The 16,935-nt window shown below is 44.2% G+C and overlaps 1 protein-coding gene across 1 annotated transcript; it reads left to right on the forward strand.

The window, feature by feature from the left end:
* Window positions 1-3,726: 3,726 nt before the first annotated feature.
* On the forward strand, window positions 3,727-16,775 carry LOC132392923 (C-X-C chemokine receptor type 1-like). The gene is made up of 2 exons (XM_059967512.1): window positions 3,727-3,756; window positions 10,355-16,775. Exon 2 carries the CDS (start codon window positions 10,358-10,360, stop codon window positions 11,414-11,416), a length of 1,059 nt encoding a protein of 352 aa, XP_059823495.1. The 5' UTR covers window positions 3,727-3,756; window positions 10,355-10,357; the 3' UTR covers window positions 11,417-16,775.
* The last annotated feature ends 160 nt before the right edge of the window (window positions 16,776-16,935 follow it).

The raw sequence follows: 16,935 nt of genomic DNA on the forward strand, positions 1-16,935 counted from the left end.
CCGGAGGGGGTGGGATGAAGCTAAGAGCTGGAAAGGTGATTGGTGAAAGTGACACCGAGCTGGAGAAGGGAAAGGATCATGGGACGGGAGGCCTCAGAAGAAAGAAAGGAGGGGGGGAAGCACCAGAGGGAGATGGAGAACAGGCAAACAACTAAATATGTCAGGGATGGGGTAAGAAGGGGAGGAGGGGCATTAACGGAAGTTAGAGAAGTCAATGTTCATGCCATCAGGTTGGAGGCTACCCAGCCAGTTTATAAGGTGTGGTTCATCCAACCTGAGTGTGGCTTCATCTTGACAGTAGAGGAGGCCATGGATAGACATATCAGAATGGGAATGGGACGTGGAATTAAAATGTGTGGCCACTGGGAGATCCTGCTTTTTCTGGCGGACCGAGCGTACGTGTTCAGCGAAACGGTCTCCCAGTCTGCGTCGGGTCTCACCATATATAAAAGGCCACACTGGGAGCACCGGATGCAGTATACCACACCAGCCGACTCACAGGTGAAGTGTCGCCTCACCTGGAAGGACTGTCTGGGGCCCTGAATAGTGGTGAGGGAGGAAGTGTAAGGGCAGGTGTAGCACTTGTTCCGTTTACAAGGATAAGTGCCAGGAGGGAGATCTGTGGGAAGGGATGGGGGAGACAAGTGGACAAGGAAGTCGCATAGGGAGCGATCCCTGCGGAAAGCAGAAAGGGGGGGAGGGAAAAATGTGTTTGGTAGTGGGATCCCGTTGGAGGTGGCAGAATTTATGGAGAATTATATGTTGGACGTATTTGTTGGTATTGTTGGTAATGAAATACGTTGGTATTTCATTTAATGGTTTTCTGTAGAAGCAGAGTGTTCTGCTGGTAGTGTTTGGGTTACCATTAAGGAGAAGGGGTTGTGATGTTCAGCTTAGGAATGTCGCGTCAACCAATCAGAATGGTGGAATTGGGAGAAGGTTTTAAAGATGCTGGGCGGAGAATTTTTGTGACGGGCACTGGGGTGGGTCGAGGTCTTTTTTTTTGACAGGAGATGGAGAGAGAAGAAGCTTGAGAGAACTGGCTGTAGGGTTTGATCCAACTGGAATGCGGGATTCAATGGAGTCCAGAATGGGAAATTCTACCAGCGATCAGTGAATAGGAGTTGGCACTGTGAGTAGAAGAGATACATCCAGCTTTTAGAAGATTTGAGCTCTGACCTTGTGCACATTTTACTGTTTTAATTATAATAGCCCTTTTTTCCTTCTTTAATAACAGTTTGGTTAAGTTGGCATTCATAAATATACTTTCTTTATAATTGTTTGCAGTGCCAAAGGTTAATTGCGTGGGAGCAGTATTTATATAGTAGTCACACAAAGCAGGGTTTGGGTTGGCGAGACATCACACTTTCCCAGTTTTGGTGGGATCCAAGTCTTACATAGAGTCTGAGACAGGTGGTTTTCCCAGGACTGAATCCAGTGGTTGTTAGCGAGGGACCAATGAGCCACAGCTCTGAAGACACCTGGTAAAAAAGGGCTTCATATGTTTTAAAATCCAAAGTTGTTTATTCTCATTCTTCAGTGTGGGGAGGGGTGGCTGATGTGGATCAGTGGTGATGGGCTGGATTAATGTGTGTACGTGTTGAGCAACATGAATGCTTGGGGAAGTAACTGTTTTACTGTTTTTGAGTCTATTGGTCCTGGCGTGGATCTTTCACAATTGTCCTCCCATTTCACAATAATGACAACCTCGGGGTCATTTGCAAAATTAGAAATCTAGGTCATTGACAGAGATCAAAGAAGCAATGAGCAGAGCACCAGACTCTGGGTAACTCTGTTGTTCACCTTTCCCGGCGCTCGTTACTCAGCCAACTCTGTGTCCATACTTTCAGTCAGCCCATGAATGCCAGGTGCATAATACCTGTGTAGGTGGTTGTCCACTGTGGACAGGTTGGGAAGAGCAGTCTTGTACCTGCAGAGCAACACACGCAAAATGCTGCAGGAACTCAGCAGGCCAGGCAGCATCTATGAAAAAGAGTACAGTCAATGTTTCAGTCCGAGACCCGTCATCAGGACTGGAGAAACAGGATGAGAAGGAGGGTGGGACGGGAAGAAGAAGTGCAAAGTGGTAGGTGATAGGTGAAACTGGGGGGGGAGGAGGGGTGAAGTAAAGAGCTGGGAAGCAGATTGGTGAAGGAGATAAAAGACTGGAGAAGGGGGAATCTGACAGATGGAAGAAAGGGAAGGGGGAGGAGCACCAAAGGGAGGTCTTGGACACGTACCTGCTAACTGGAACTGGGATTTAAGTGGAAAATAGGAAGTACTAAGGATTCCTGACAAGATTGTTTCCTCCCGTGGGAGAATCTAGACCAAGGGGTCACTGCTTAAACATGAGGGGTCATCCATTTCACACAGAGAAGAGACAAGATATTTCAGCTCAGAGGGTTGAATGTCTTTGGAGCTCTTCTTTAGATATCTTTAAGTCACAGATAGTCAGATACAAGATTAACAAGAGCTGAAGGCGTACTGGGAGTAGACATGAGTTTAAAACCAGATCTTATTGAATAGCATAAATCCCCTCCTGATTGGATTGGTTGGTTACTGCAATGGTTACAGTGAACATGGAAAATATAACAGTACAGCACAGTTCGGCCCTTCGGTCCACAATGTTGTGCTGACACTATAACCTACTCTATGATCAATCTAACCCTTCCCTCCTACACTGCCAACCATTTATATTTCATCCATGTGCCTATCTAAGAGTGTTTTAAATGTCCCTAACATACCTGCCTCTAACACAGTCCCTGGCAGTGCATTCCAAGCACCCAGCACTCATATAAAAAACTTACCTCTGACATCCCCCCCCCCATACTTTACTTCAAACACCTTAAATTTTGCCCCATGGTATTAGCCATTTCCACTCAGGGTATATAGCTCTCCTCTCTATCAATGCCTCTTATCATCTTGTACACCTCTATCAAGTCACCTCTCATTCTCCTTTGCTCCAGGAAGAAGAACCCAAGCTCACTCATTGTAAGACATGCTCTCTCTAATGCAGGCAGCATCCTGATAAATCTCCTCCACACCTTCTTAAAAATTTCCAAATCCTTCCTATAATGAGGCGACTAGAAATGAACACAACATTCCAAGCATGGTCTAACCAGAGTTTTACAGAGCTGCAACATTACCTTCATGGCTCGTAATCCTTACTATAATGAACACTTGGTCAAATCTTTCAATCTGCAACAAGAATTGTGGAAAGTGAAGGATCATTATTCTTGAATTTCCTCAACTAATGAGTATTCCCTGCATTAGTTTTCTCCATAATTAAAATAATCCGCTCACTGGACAGCTCACTGATAGTCTGTACTGAGGAACTGTGGAGGCTTGACAAAGGGGATCTCACCTGTTGATACCGGATCTGTTTCAGCCCCAAAGGACTCTCTCTGAGTACCCAGCTGACCAGGTCTCCACACACAGATCCGAACACACTCCCTGCCCCGCTCCCTTCTCAGTTGATGCATGTTCTATGCTGCATCTCCCTCCCATGCATCCTCTTGAATTTATCTCTCAGTCTGTCAAAACATCAACAGAATTGATTATGTAAATGTGAGCTTTGTTTATCTTTATAGATGCTGTATGCATTGCAAAACGCCTCCTGCTCTTATCAATTGAATGTTCACTGTTCTTCATCAGATCCGGTGATAAGTGAGCTTTACTGAGCATAGCTGAGCTGTGGTCCTGTTGTTTGGAGTCTGTCTGACAAAACCCAGTGAGGCGGTTGCATCTTTAGAACTGGTATGTGAATTATTTTATGCTCTAACAGTTTGCCGTGTCCTCACTACCCGGTTAACTTCTGTCTACTTACTGTTGTTGATGTGTGAGCAGGTAGAGGTATTGGCTTACACATTGGTTGCAGATTAACTCTGAAGGTTAGATTGCTTGGGGATTGTGAGTGAACAGCCCTTGTCAAGTTGCATCAACGTGGTTGGCATCCCTTGGATGGCATAGTAGCACAGGAATTAGCGTAACACTTCATAGCACCAACTGTAACACTGAGGTTTTGTTCCCTTCACTGTCTGTAAGGAGTTGGTGCATTCCTCCTGTGGTTCCTCCAAGTGCTCCTTTCTTCCCACATTATAGAAAGACACGATGTTAGGATTAGTATGTTGTGAGCAGGATATAATGGCCTAGAAGCATGAAAACTTTTGTGGGCTGTCCCAGCACACCGTCAGACTGTAGTGGTCACTGGCACAAATGATGCATTCATGTTTCGATGTTTCAATGTACAGTGCCTATAAAAAGTGTTCATCCACCTTGGAAGTTTTCATGTTTTGTTGTTTTTCAACAGTGAATCACAACGGATTTAATTTGACTTTTTTGACACTGATCAACAGAAAAGAATTTTTTGCGTCAAAGTGAAAACAAATTTTTACAAATTGGTCTAAATTTATTACAATTATTAAACACAAAATACTTGATTGTGTAATTACTCACCCTCTTCAAGTTGGTATTTAGTAGATACACCTTTGGCAGCAATTACAGTTTTGAGTCTGTGTGGGTATGTCCCATCAGCTTTGAACATTGGGATACCACAATTTTTCCCCATTCCCCAAAACTGCTCAAGCTCTGTCAGATTGAATAGGGATCATGAGTGAACAGCCCTTTTCAAGTCCTGCCATAATTTCTCAATTGGATTGAGGTCTGGACTCTGACTTGACCACTCAAGGACATTAGTTTTGTTGTTTTTAAGCTATTCCCATGTAGCTTTGTATTTATGCTTGGCGTCATTGTCTTGCTGGAAAACAAGTCTTCTCCCAAGTCACAGTTCTCTTGCAGACTGCATCAGGTTTTCCTCCAGGCTCTCCCTGTATTTTGCTGCATTCATTTTACCCTCTACCTTCACAAGCCTTCCAGAGCCTGCTGTAGTGAAGCATCCCCACAGCGTGATGCAGCCACCACCATGCTTCATGGTAAGGAGGGTGTGTTTTTCATGATGTGCGGTGTTTGGCTTATGCTAAACACAGCATTTAGTCTGATTGCCAAAAAGCTTAATTTTGGTTTCATCAGACCATAGAAACTTCCTCCAGCTGACTTCAGAGTCTCCCGCGTACCCTCTGACAAACTCTAGCTGAGATTTCATCTGAGCTTTTTTCAACAGTGGCTTTCTCTTCGCCACTCTCCCATAAAGCTGTGACTGGTGAAGCACCCGGGCAACAGTTGTCGTATGCACAGTCTCCCCCATCTCAGCCACTGAAGCTTGAAATTTCTTTAAAGTTGTCATAGGTGTCTTTGTGAAGTGACTCACTAGTCCCCTTTTTGCACAGCCACTCTGTTTTTGAGGATGGCCTGCTCAAGGCAAAATTACAGCTGTGCCATATTCTTTCCATTTCTTGCTGACTGACTTAACTGTACTCCAAGGGATATTCAGTGACTTGGAAATGTTCTTGTATCCGTATCCTGACTTGTGCTTTTTCATAGAGTTCTTTTATATTCATGGTGTAGTCTTTGCCAGGATACTTACTCACCAACAGTTGGACCTTCCAGATACAGGTGTATTTTTAGTACAATCAGTTGAAGTACCCTGACTGAACACCGTGATCTCCATTTAGCTAATTATGTGACTTCTAAAACCAATTGGCTACACCAGTGATGATTTGGTGTGTCAAAGGGGTGAATACTTACGCAATCAATTATTTTGTGTTTTATCTTTGTAATTAATTTAAATCACATTGTAGAGATTTGTTTTCACTTTGACATGAAAGAGTTTTTTTCTGTTGATCAGTGTCAAAAAAGCCAAATTAAATGTACTGTGATTCAATGGTGTAAAACAATAAAACATGAAAGGAGAGAAAAGAGGAGACCAGTAGTGATAGGGGATTCAATAGTTAGGGGTCAGATAAGAGGTTCTGTGGGAGACATTGAGAATCCCAGATGGTCTGTTGCCTCCCTGGTGCCAGGGTCCGTGATATCTCAGTATTCTCAAGAGGGAGGGTGAGCAGCCAGATGTCGTGGTCCATGTAGGGACCAGTGACGTGGATGGGAAGAAGGAGGAGGTCCTGCAAAGAGAATTTAGGGAGTTAGGTGCAAAGTTGAAGGACAGGACCTCCAGGGTTGCAATCTCAGGATTGCTACTCGTGCCACGTGCTAGTGAGGCTAGAAATAGGAAGATAATGCAGCTAAATATGTGGTCAAGGAATTGATGCAGGCGGGAGGGCTTCATGTTTCTGGACAATTGGGCCTTGTTCCAGGGAAGGTGGGACCTGTTCAGACGGGATGGATTGCACCTGAACTGGAGGGGGACTACCATCTTTGCAGGAAGGTTTGCTAGTGCTGCTCCAGGGGGTTTAAACTAGATTTGCAGGGGGAGGGGAACCAAAGTGTTAGAGCAGGTTGTGAGGTGGAGGAGGATAAAGGTCATGCGAGAGCTGCAAGTAAAGTGCATGGAGTAAAGCCGGATCTGGCATATAAAGAGTCTTTGAGGAAAGAGAAACAGAATAAAGGATGTAAAGGTAGTAAGGAAAAAGGGCTAAAGTGTGTGTACTTCAATGCAAGAAGCATCAGTAACAATGGTGATGAACTGAGAGCTCGGATACATACTTGGAATTATGATGTAGGATTGGAGGGAGGCGAATGTTGTCCCCTTGTTCAAAAAAGGTAGTAGGGATAGTCCAGGTAATTATAGACCAGAGAGCCTTACGTCTGTGGTGGGAAAGCTGTTGGAAAAGATTCTTAGAGATAGAATCAATGGGCATTTAGAGGATCATGGTCTGATCAGGGACAGTCAGCATGGCTTTGAGAAGAGCAGATCGTGCCTAACAAGCTTGATAGAGTTCTTTGAGGAGGTGACCAGGCATATAGATGAAGGTAGTGCAGTGGATGTGATCTACATGGATTTTAGTAAGGCATTTGACAAGGTACCACATGATAGGCTTATTCAGAAAGTCAGAAGGCATGGGATCCAGGGAAGTTTGGCCAAGTGGATTCAGAATTGGCTTGCCTGCAGAAAGCAGAGGGTCGTGGTGGAGGGAGTGCATTCGGATTGGAGGGGTACAACTAGTGGTGTCCCACAGGGATTGGTTCTGGGACCTCTTCTTTTCGTAATTTTTATTAATGACCCGGATGTGGGGGTAGAAGGGTGGGTTGGCAAGTTTGCAGATGACACAAAGGTTGGTGGAGTTGTGGATAGTGTTGAGGATTGTCGAAGACTGCAGAAAGACATTGATAGGATGCAGAAGTGGGCTGAGAAGTGGCAGATGGAGTTCAACCCAGAGAAGTGTGAGGTGGTACAGTTTGGAAGGACAAACTCCAAGGCAGAGTACAAGGTAAATGGCAGGATACTTGGTAGTGTGGAGGAGCAGAGGGATCTGGGGGTATAAGTCTACAGATCCCTGAAAGTTGCCTCACAGGTAGATAAGGTAGTTAAGAAAGCTTATGGAGTGTTAGGTTTCATAAGTCAAAGGATAGAGTTTAAGAGTTGCGGGGTAATGATGCAGCTCTATAAAACTCTGGTTAGGTCACACTTGGAGTATTGTGTCCAGTTCTGGTTGCCTCACTATAGGAAGGATGTGGAAGCATTGGAAAGGGTACAGAGGAGATTTACCAGGACACTGCCTGGTTTAGTAAGTATGCATTATGATCAGAGATTAAGGGAGCTAGGGTTTTACTCTCTGGAGAGAAGGAGGATGAGAGGAGACATGATAGAGGTATACAAGATATTAGGAGGAATAGATAGATTGAACAGCCAGCGCCTCTTCCCCAGGGCATCACTACTCAATACAAAAGGACATGGCTTTAAGGTAAGGGGAGGAAAGTTCAAGGGGGATATTAGAGGAAGGTTTTTTACTCAGAGAGTGGTTGGTGCATGGAATGTACTGCCTGAATCAGTGGTGGAGGCAGATACACTAGTGAAATTTAAGAGACTACTAGACAGGTATATGGAGGAATTTAAGGTGGAAGGTTATATGGGAGGCAGGGTTTAAGGGTCTGCACAACATTGTGGGCCGAATGGCCTGTACTGTGCTGTATTGTTCTATATTCTATGTTCTATAAACACCAGGTTTTGGAGAACAAGGATTATTGGTGGAATATTTTCCAGAGTCAATAGCTTTTGCTGTATCCAGTCCTGTATTCACTGTATGTTTCAATGGACATGTGACAAATTCACTTTATCTTTAAAATCAACACGAGGGATTCTGCAAGTGCTAGAAATCCAGAGTAACACATAAAAAATACTGGAGGAACTCGGCAGTTGAGCAGCTTGTCAAGGTTTCGAGTTAGTGCCCGCATCAGGACTTAGCATTAGTCCGAATTCAGAGTTCTGAACCAAAACATCAATGATATCTCACACAACAATGAGTCAGAGTACAGGAAGGTGATAAAGAACTCAATAACATTGTGACATGACAACATTTCTCAATGTCAGGTAAAAAACAAAGATTACCATTGACTTTAGGAAGGTGGGGGGGGGGGGCAGTACACATGCTCCTGCCTACATCTTAGTTTTACTGATTTTATCATAATGTATCATTATTTTCATGTGTTACACTGTACTACTGCCACAAAACAACACTTTTCACAATATATGTCAGTGGCAATAGACCTGATACTGATTGTGAAAGTTTTCAATTCCAAAATTATCCAACATCATCTGAAAATAATACTCTCTGGCACCCAAGTCCAGACAAGAGAGGGAAGGAGTTTCAACACACAGGGGGACACCACTGTCTCACTGCTTCCCCACTGATGCTAGAGGAAAAGAGTGTGAGACAGCTCTGGCAGCATGTTCTCCACACAGGCGCTGCCTGATCTGCTGAGTAGATCCTGCCTTTATTTCAGGTTTCCATTGTCTGCGCCTTTCTTTGCTTTTCTTGTGTCACTGAGTTAAAGTCCCCACCATTATTATCCCTACCAGTGCACTGTAATGAAAGGTTTGTGTAATCAGTGGCTGAGGAGGTCAACTGAGATCATCGGGGTCTCTCTTCCCACCATTACAGACATTTACACTACACGCTGCATCTGCAAAGCAAACAACATTATGAAGGACCCCACACACCCCTCATACAATCTCTTCTCCCTCCTGCCACCTGGGAAAAGGCACTGAAGCATTCGGGCTCTCATGACCAGACTATGTAACGGTTTCTTCCCCCAAGCCATCAGACTCCTCAATACCCAGAGCCTGGACTGACACCAACTTACTGCCCTCTATTGTGCCTATTGTCTTGTTTATTATTTATTGTAATGCCCGCACTGTTTTGTGCACTTTATGCAGTCCTGGGTAGGTCTGTAGTCTAGTGTAGTTTTTTTCTGTTTTGTTTTTACCTAGTTCAGTCTAGTTTTTGTATTGTTTCATGTCAGTCCACAGTCCTGAAAAACATTGTCTCATTTTTACTGTGTACTGTACCAGCAGTAATGGTCGAGATGACAATAAAAAGTGACTTGACTTGACTTAACTTGACGATGGATCTCAGATCAATGAGGGAGCTTAACAATAATGTTTCCCCTTCCTCTCAGTGCTCCCTTTATCGTGGGGAATGCAGTGTTAGAGAGACCTTGTTAGAGAGAAATTAGCAGCAGCAGTCCAATGCCATTCATAATCTAGCAGAGAGAGAAAATAATGATAATAAATTAAATAAAACATAATAATAAAAAAACAAGTAAATCAATAAAATATATTGAATAGATTATTTAAAATGTACAAAGACAGAAACACTGTATATTAAAAAAAGTGAGGTAGTGTCCAAAGCTTCAGCGTCCAAAGATTCAATGGAATCAGATGACAGAGGGGAAGAAGCTGTTCCTGAATCACTGAGTGTGTGCCTTCAGGATTCTGTACCTCCTACCTGATGGTAACAGTGAGAAAAGGGCATGCCCTGGGTGCTGGAGGTCCTTAATAATGGACACTGACTTTCTGAGACACTGCTCCCTAAAGATGTCCTGGGTACTTTGCAGGCTGGTACCCAAGGTGGAGCTGACTAGATTTACAACCATCTGCAGCTTCTTTCAGTCCTGTGCAGTAGCCCCACCATACCAGACAGTGATGCAGCCTGTCAGGATCCTCTCCACGGTACAACTACGGAAGTGGTGACTTCCTTTGCTTTTCTTGCCACGTAATTGAGGGGGTTGAAGTCCCCACCATGATTATTCCTACCACTGCTCTGTAATGTTTGTGTAATCAGTGACTCAGGATGTATCTTAGATCATTAGGGGAGCTCAAAATTACATTACTGATATGTTCCTTGGAGTTTCCTGGACTGTGGGGAATGCACTGTTGCTGAAACCTTGGCCAGTCTGGGCATTTGGGGGTGAGAGTGATGCTAGCAGATTTAGTGCGTATTCTAAGTATGTTTGCATTGATGGAAAATGCCTTATCTTTAATTGATCTTTTTTTTTCCAGAAAATGGCTTCTTTAAAGCTCAAAATTCCTTCTCATTTTAGAGAAAATTTAACTTCTGCAACTCCATTTGTAGTTGATCCTGGCACAACTCCTTGTACATTTGAGATATATCCGGCCACGAACCCTCTAGTTGCTGTTGTCTACAGCCTGGCGTGTTTCCTCGCTGTGACGGGGAACCTGGTGGTGATGATTGTCATTCTTCACAATCGGCGCTCTACATTGTCCACAGACATCTACCTGCTCCATCTGGCCATGGCTGACCTGCTCTTTGCTGTCACTCTGCCCTTCTGGGCAGTGGATGCCACATCTGGGTGGGTGTTTGGCGATGCCATGTGTAAGATTGTCATCATGTTCCATGAGGTGAACTTTTACAGTGGCATCCTGTTGCTGGCCTGCATCAGTGTTGACCGTTACCTCGCCATCGTCCACTCTGCCCGATCCCACAGGCAGAAGCGGCCATTCCTGATCAAACTGGTCTGTGCTGCTGTGTGGGTGCTGTCCATTCTCCTGTCTTTACCCATCCTCTACAAGGGCCAAGTAAGGGCCAGCTCCAACAAATACATCTGTAATGAGGATCATGATGGTGAATATGATGAGAAATGGAAACTAGCCACCAAAATCTGTCGCCATGTCATTGGGTTTCTCATCCCACTGGGTGTCATAGTCTTCTGCTACAGCGTCACCATCCAGAGACTGTGTCAAACGAAGGGATTCCAGAAAGAGAAAGCCTTGAAGGTCATTATCGCCGTGGTGCTCGTTTTCCTCATCTGTTGGCTGCCCCACAATATCACTGTGTTTATCGACACTCTGGTGAGGATGAGGATCGCCATGGCCTCTTGTGCTGGGCGCAACCACATCAACCGAGCTCTGCTTGCCACCCAGAGTTTGGGGTTTCTGCACAGCTGCGTGAACCCAATACTATACGCCTTCATTGGGGTGAAATTCCGGGCGAACCTGCTCAGGCTCCTGGCTGATAAAGGACTCATGAAGCGCACTGAGGAATCTCATTTTCAGAGATCTGTCCGGCCATCAGTCTCTGGAACAACTTCAACCGTCATTTAGACACGATCCGTGCATTTGAGATGTACGTCAATGAAGGAAACCAGGATTCCCCAGTGGCCAACTATTTTATTTCCAATCCCCAATCCCATTCTGACATCAGTCAATGGCCAATGTGCTGCCACAATGAGGCCACTCTCCTCCACCTGGGCATCCACCACCCTGATGGCATGAATATGGATTTCTCCAACTTCCAGCAATTGTTCCCCCTCTCCTTCTCTCCTTTTACATTCCCCATTCTGGCCCCCTTCTAACCTCTTCTCATCTGCTTCTCACCCTCCCCGTGTGCCCCACCCCCTTCCTTTTTTCCCATGTTCTATAGTACTCCCCAATCAGATTTCTTCCTCTTCTTCTTCTTCAGCCTTTAACCTTTTCCACCTGTCACTTCCCAGCTTCTTACTTCATTCTCCACCCCTCCCCCACCCACCTGCCCTCACCCGCCATCTTGTACTCCTTCCCCTCCCCACACCATCTTCCCCCTTCCTTTCCCGTCCTGATGAAGCCCAAAATATCGACTGTTTATTCATTTACATAGATGCTGCCTGGCCCGCTGAGTGTGTGTTGATCGCGCTAAGAACTGCTTCAACAATAGAACCTTCTAGCTGAACATGGAGGATCTGGAATCCAACAAACCACAATAATCAGAATCAAAGGATGCACTTAGCATAGATTCTCAGAGCAACACAGAATTAAGGACATTGAGTTCAGAAATCAGGAAGTTATATTGCAGCTTTATAATACTCTAGTTCGGCTGCATCGGGAGTATTGCGTACATTGTAGGAAGGATGTGGAGCTTTGGAGAGGATGTTGAATAGGTTTGCCAGGATGCTGCCTGGATTAGGGGGCATTTGATATAACAAGAGGCTGGACAAACTTGGGTTGTTTTCTCTGGAGCAGCGGAGGGTGGGGGGAGATCTGATACAGGTTTATATGATTATGAAAAGCATAGATGGCATGGACAGATAATTTCTTTTTCCCAGGGTTGAAATGTTTACTATCAGCGGGAATTAATTTAGGGTGAGGGGTATTACTTTCCAAAGCAGATGTGAGGAGCCGGTTTTTTACAAAGAGAGTAGTGGGAGCCTGCAATGCACTGTCCGGGGTTGTGATAGAGGCAGGTACATTAGGGACTTCTAAGAGACATTTAGAAAGGCACGTGAATGTGAAGAAAATGGAAAGATGTGGATATTAAGGCAGAAGAGACTAGTTTAGTTCAGTTAGACTAGTTGACCAATTGATTATTAATTTAAACTGATTCAGCACAACACTGTGGACTTTTCTATGTTCTACATTCAGTCCATCTGTAGCCTTTGTGATCATACCTCTCAGCTGGAGTGAATGCTGGCAAACCTTCAATGCAATCGCTGTTGGCCCTTGCACCAATGCCACCCTGCCTCCCTCTCTCCCTGTAAGTCCTGGTGCCTTCAGCAACTGTGTTATGTTCACAGCTGATTGATGCACCCCGTGTACCATGCTACTGGTTGTAACATAACCAAAAGTAAATTTTGGGGACATCTTAAAATGTGTGTTCCCCGCATTTTCGAGGGTACCGCCCGCACTAAATACTTGCAATCTGCAATCTGGTGAAATCGGCATTCTCACTGTATTCTCACGACTGTTAGAGTGAGTTTTGGATAGACGATTCATTTACACTTAAATAAATGACTTCAGCCATCAGTCTTCTGTTCTTTGACAAAATCAAAGCAAGAGGCGGAGAATGAAGGACTAAAGACATCTCAGAGAGAAGCCATTTTTTTAAACTGATCGGGGAGTAAAGGCTAGACTGCACAGGCGCGTGACGTAGCTCATCAAAGGTTTAAGAAAAAGGCAGCCACATACAGCGGCCATAATCGGAGTGGACTGAGTCAGAGTGGGACAGCTTTGACTCAACAGGCTTCAGCATGAACAGCCAGAGGCGAGGGTAGGTTCCAGTAAGTTTTGTTTTGTTCGTTTAGAGTAGAGAGAATGCCAGACAGGATGTTGGAATGCTCCTCTTGCAGGATGTGGGAAGCCAGGGAGACCTCCAGTGTCGCTGACAACGACACCTGCAGGAAGTGCATCCAGCTGCAGCTCCTAACAAACCACGTTAGGGAACTGGAGCAGGAGCTGGATGACCTCCGGATCTTTCGGGAGAATGAGGTGTTTATAGATAGTAGTTTCAGGGAGTTACGCTAAAGGAGCAGGGCACAGGTAATTGGGTTACGGTCAGGAGAGGGAAGGGGAAAGGGCAGGCAGAGCAGGGCTCCCCTGTGGCCATTCCTCTCAACAACAAGTTTTGGATAATGTTGGGAGGGATGACTTACCTGGGACAAGCTTCGGAAGACGGATCTCTGGCACTGAGTCTGGTTCTGCAGTGCAGAAGGGAGGGGGGAAGAAGAGGAGAGTGGTAGTGATAGGGGACTCGATAGTTAGAGGTACAAGCAGGAGGTTCTGTGGTCGCGACAGAGACTCCCGGATGGTTTGTTGCCTCCCGGGTGCCAGGGTCAGGGATGTCTCTGATCGTGTGCACAGCATTCTGAAGGGGGAGGGGGAGCAGCCATATGTCAGGGTAAACATCGGTACCAATGACGTAGGAAGAAAGAGTGAGGAGGTCCTGAAGAGTGAGTATAGAGAGCTTGGTAGGAAGTCAAAAAGCAGGACCTCGAGGGTGGTAATCTCAGGATTGCTACCTGTGCCACGTGCCAGTGAGGGTAAGAGTAGGATGCTCTGGAGGATGAACATGTGGCTGAGGAACTGGTGTAGGGGTCAGGGTGTCAGATTTCAGGATCATTGCTCTAAGAACTGCTTCAACAATAGAACCTTCCAGCTGAACATGGCGGATCTGGAGTCCAACAAACCACAATAATCAGAATCAAAAGGATGCACTTAGCATAGCTTCTCAGATCAACACAGAATGGATACAGGCTCTTTGGCCCATCCAGACCATGGTGCTCAGCCAACTAATCACTATTTCCTGTGTTTTGCCATGTCTCCCGAATTTCCACCTCTCCATGTACCTGTCCAAGTTCTTCTCAAAAGATACTATTGTACCTGCCTCAACCACTGCCTCTGGAAACTCGTTTCATATACTCAGCATCCTCTGAGTGAGAAAGTTGCCCCTCAGATATTATTTGAGTAATATTGTAAATATATACTTTCAGAAGGCATTCTTTGTTTGTTTACATAATTCATCATGGAATATTTGTAAAAGTACATAAATAGCATATGTCATCATGCCACCACGTCTTATGTGCACGCCTCGCTAAAGTAAAGCTAAATGTACAGGAGTTATTCCCAGCTCCCATGCTTTTCTTTCACTTCATTTTATGTTTGGAGTACAAAGCATAAAGGTGGTGATGAGGAAGTTTTGAAATAAACCTGAGATGACAACGCTTACCTGCTGAAGAGCTGCACATTTTTTTCAAAAGGAGGACGTAAAGACAGTCAAGTTTAAAAAAAGACTGAAAACAAATGAAATTTGTGGGTTTATAAACAATGAGTATCGGGTGATAACAATGATTTTCTTAAAAGCAGAAATACTAGCTATATTGGAAAGACAGATGCATTCAATTGCACCACAGATAACTGGATCCTGTATACTGTGTGAATTGACCAGTATTTCAAAGCAAATAGAATAGCTGATCAGAAATGAGTGCCAGTCTTGTGGAGTGCAATTGATGGAAGAACATGCAGTTTGCTTCAAAGTTTGACTGCTCCAACCAAGCCAGCGAAATGAGCTTTGCTGATATCATAAATGTAATGCAGGAATATTTACAACTGAACACATTGTTGATTGCAGAATGCTTTTGGTTTCATAAGTGGAGTCAAAAGGCTGAACTGAGGAATTTGTCTAAACTTTGCCAGTTCAGTAATGGACTTAATGATGCACTGCGAGATTGCTTAGCTTTGGAATATTACAAGAAAGCATTCAAAACGGCTCCCAACTAAAGTACAACTCACATTTAAAAGAACAGTTGAAATAGCTGTATCAATGGAAATAGCAGAGACGCAACTGAGCGCAGTCAGGAATGAAAGTCAGTTTGAATAAAATTGCAATATCTAAACAGAAACCTGCCTGGCTGAACAAACTGTGTTACCATTGTGGCAGGGGCTCACATATACCAGACCAATGCAGGTTTAAAGGTGAAACTAGCCTGTTGAAAACACAAAATAAATAGACTGTGCAGGGAAGAGAAAAAGATTTTTTTTAAAGGGTCAAGTTTCAGTTTCAAGAAGAACACCAATTTGCATGCTGTTGATGAAAATTCTGATAATGATGTGAGTGACACAGGACTTAAGATTTACAATGTGAAGACTAACAAATGACAAAAAATATGGCTTACGCCAGAAGTGAACACCCCATCACATTCCTCTACTACTACAGAAAATAAGTTATGAAAAGATTGACAGAGAGATCTTGAGTCTGGTTTGGGCTGTCAAACATTTCAACCAGTACTTGTAAAGGAGAGAGTTTACCCACATTACTGATCATCAACCACTAGGGTCCATGCTCAATCCACAGAAGGGTGTCTCACGAACAGCAGCAACAAGAATGCAGAGATGGGCTCCGCTTCTTGGAGGACACAATTGCAAGATCAAATTCAAGGGGATGACTAATCATGGAAATGATGATCGACTATCCTGTTTACTCTTGGAAAAGAAAATATCTGCAAAATTTACAAAAATTTTTTGAACCACAGGGATCTCTGCTCTTTGTGATGTATGTAAATGAATTGGATGAACATGTAGACGGGTGGGTCAGTAAGGCTTTTGTAGATGCTGCGAAGATTAGTAGTGTTGTACTCCCTGTGTATAAAACTTACCTCTGGCATCCCCCACCACCTATACTGTCCCCCAGTCACCTTAATATTATGCCCACTTGCATTAGTCACATCTGCCCTGGTAAAAAGTCTCTCACTGTCCACTCAATTTTTGCCTCTTATCATCTTGTACACCTCTTTTGAGTCTTGAAGACATATTGGACCAGAAGGGCCTGTTATTGTGCTATAACTCTAAATAAAAATTGAAAATAAATACATTTTCTGGCTTGCTGTTTTAACAGCCAAGGATATATTCCATCTGGACCCAGGAATTGATCCACATTCTAAATGGCTAAATAGTTAAACATCTCCCATCCATTATCCCATTCTAAAACTACAGGAGGACATATTATATCTCACTGAAAGACGTTTCTTGCAAGTGTATTTATGCCAAAAGCAAGTACTTTTGACCAAGAAAGCAAAGACTGTGTAGTTTATATTCCTACTTTTGGTTGGAGGTGTAAATAGAATTGTATGAACTGTGTAATTTGTGTAAGTGTGTAATGGAATTTGCTTTGACAACTACTCTGTACATACACTGACTGTCTGTGGAATAAAACTGCTTTGATTCATGCCCGGCCTCACCTCTCCTGCTTATTCTGTCTGTCTTCCTTACAGCACAAAATCGGATTATCCAGGGCAGAGCAGAGGGTGATCCCTCAGTTACACCCTGGGCTGCTTATCATTTAGTTCAAAGGAAAGCAGCTACACAGAAGTGAAAAT

Source organism: Hypanus sabinus, chromosome 4 (assembly GCF_030144855.1).
Source record: "Hypanus sabinus isolate sHypSab1 chromosome 4, sHypSab1.hap1, whole genome shotgun sequence".
Taxonomy (NCBI): Eukaryota; Metazoa; Chordata; class Chondrichthyes; order Myliobatiformes; family Dasyatidae; genus Hypanus; species Hypanus sabinus.

What these genes read in the sequence shown, in the direction of transcription:
- LOC132392923 (XM_059967512.1), top strand. Translation starts at nt 10,358, where the DNA reads ATGGCTTCTTTAAAGCTCAAAATTCCTTCTCATTTTAGAGAAAATTTA.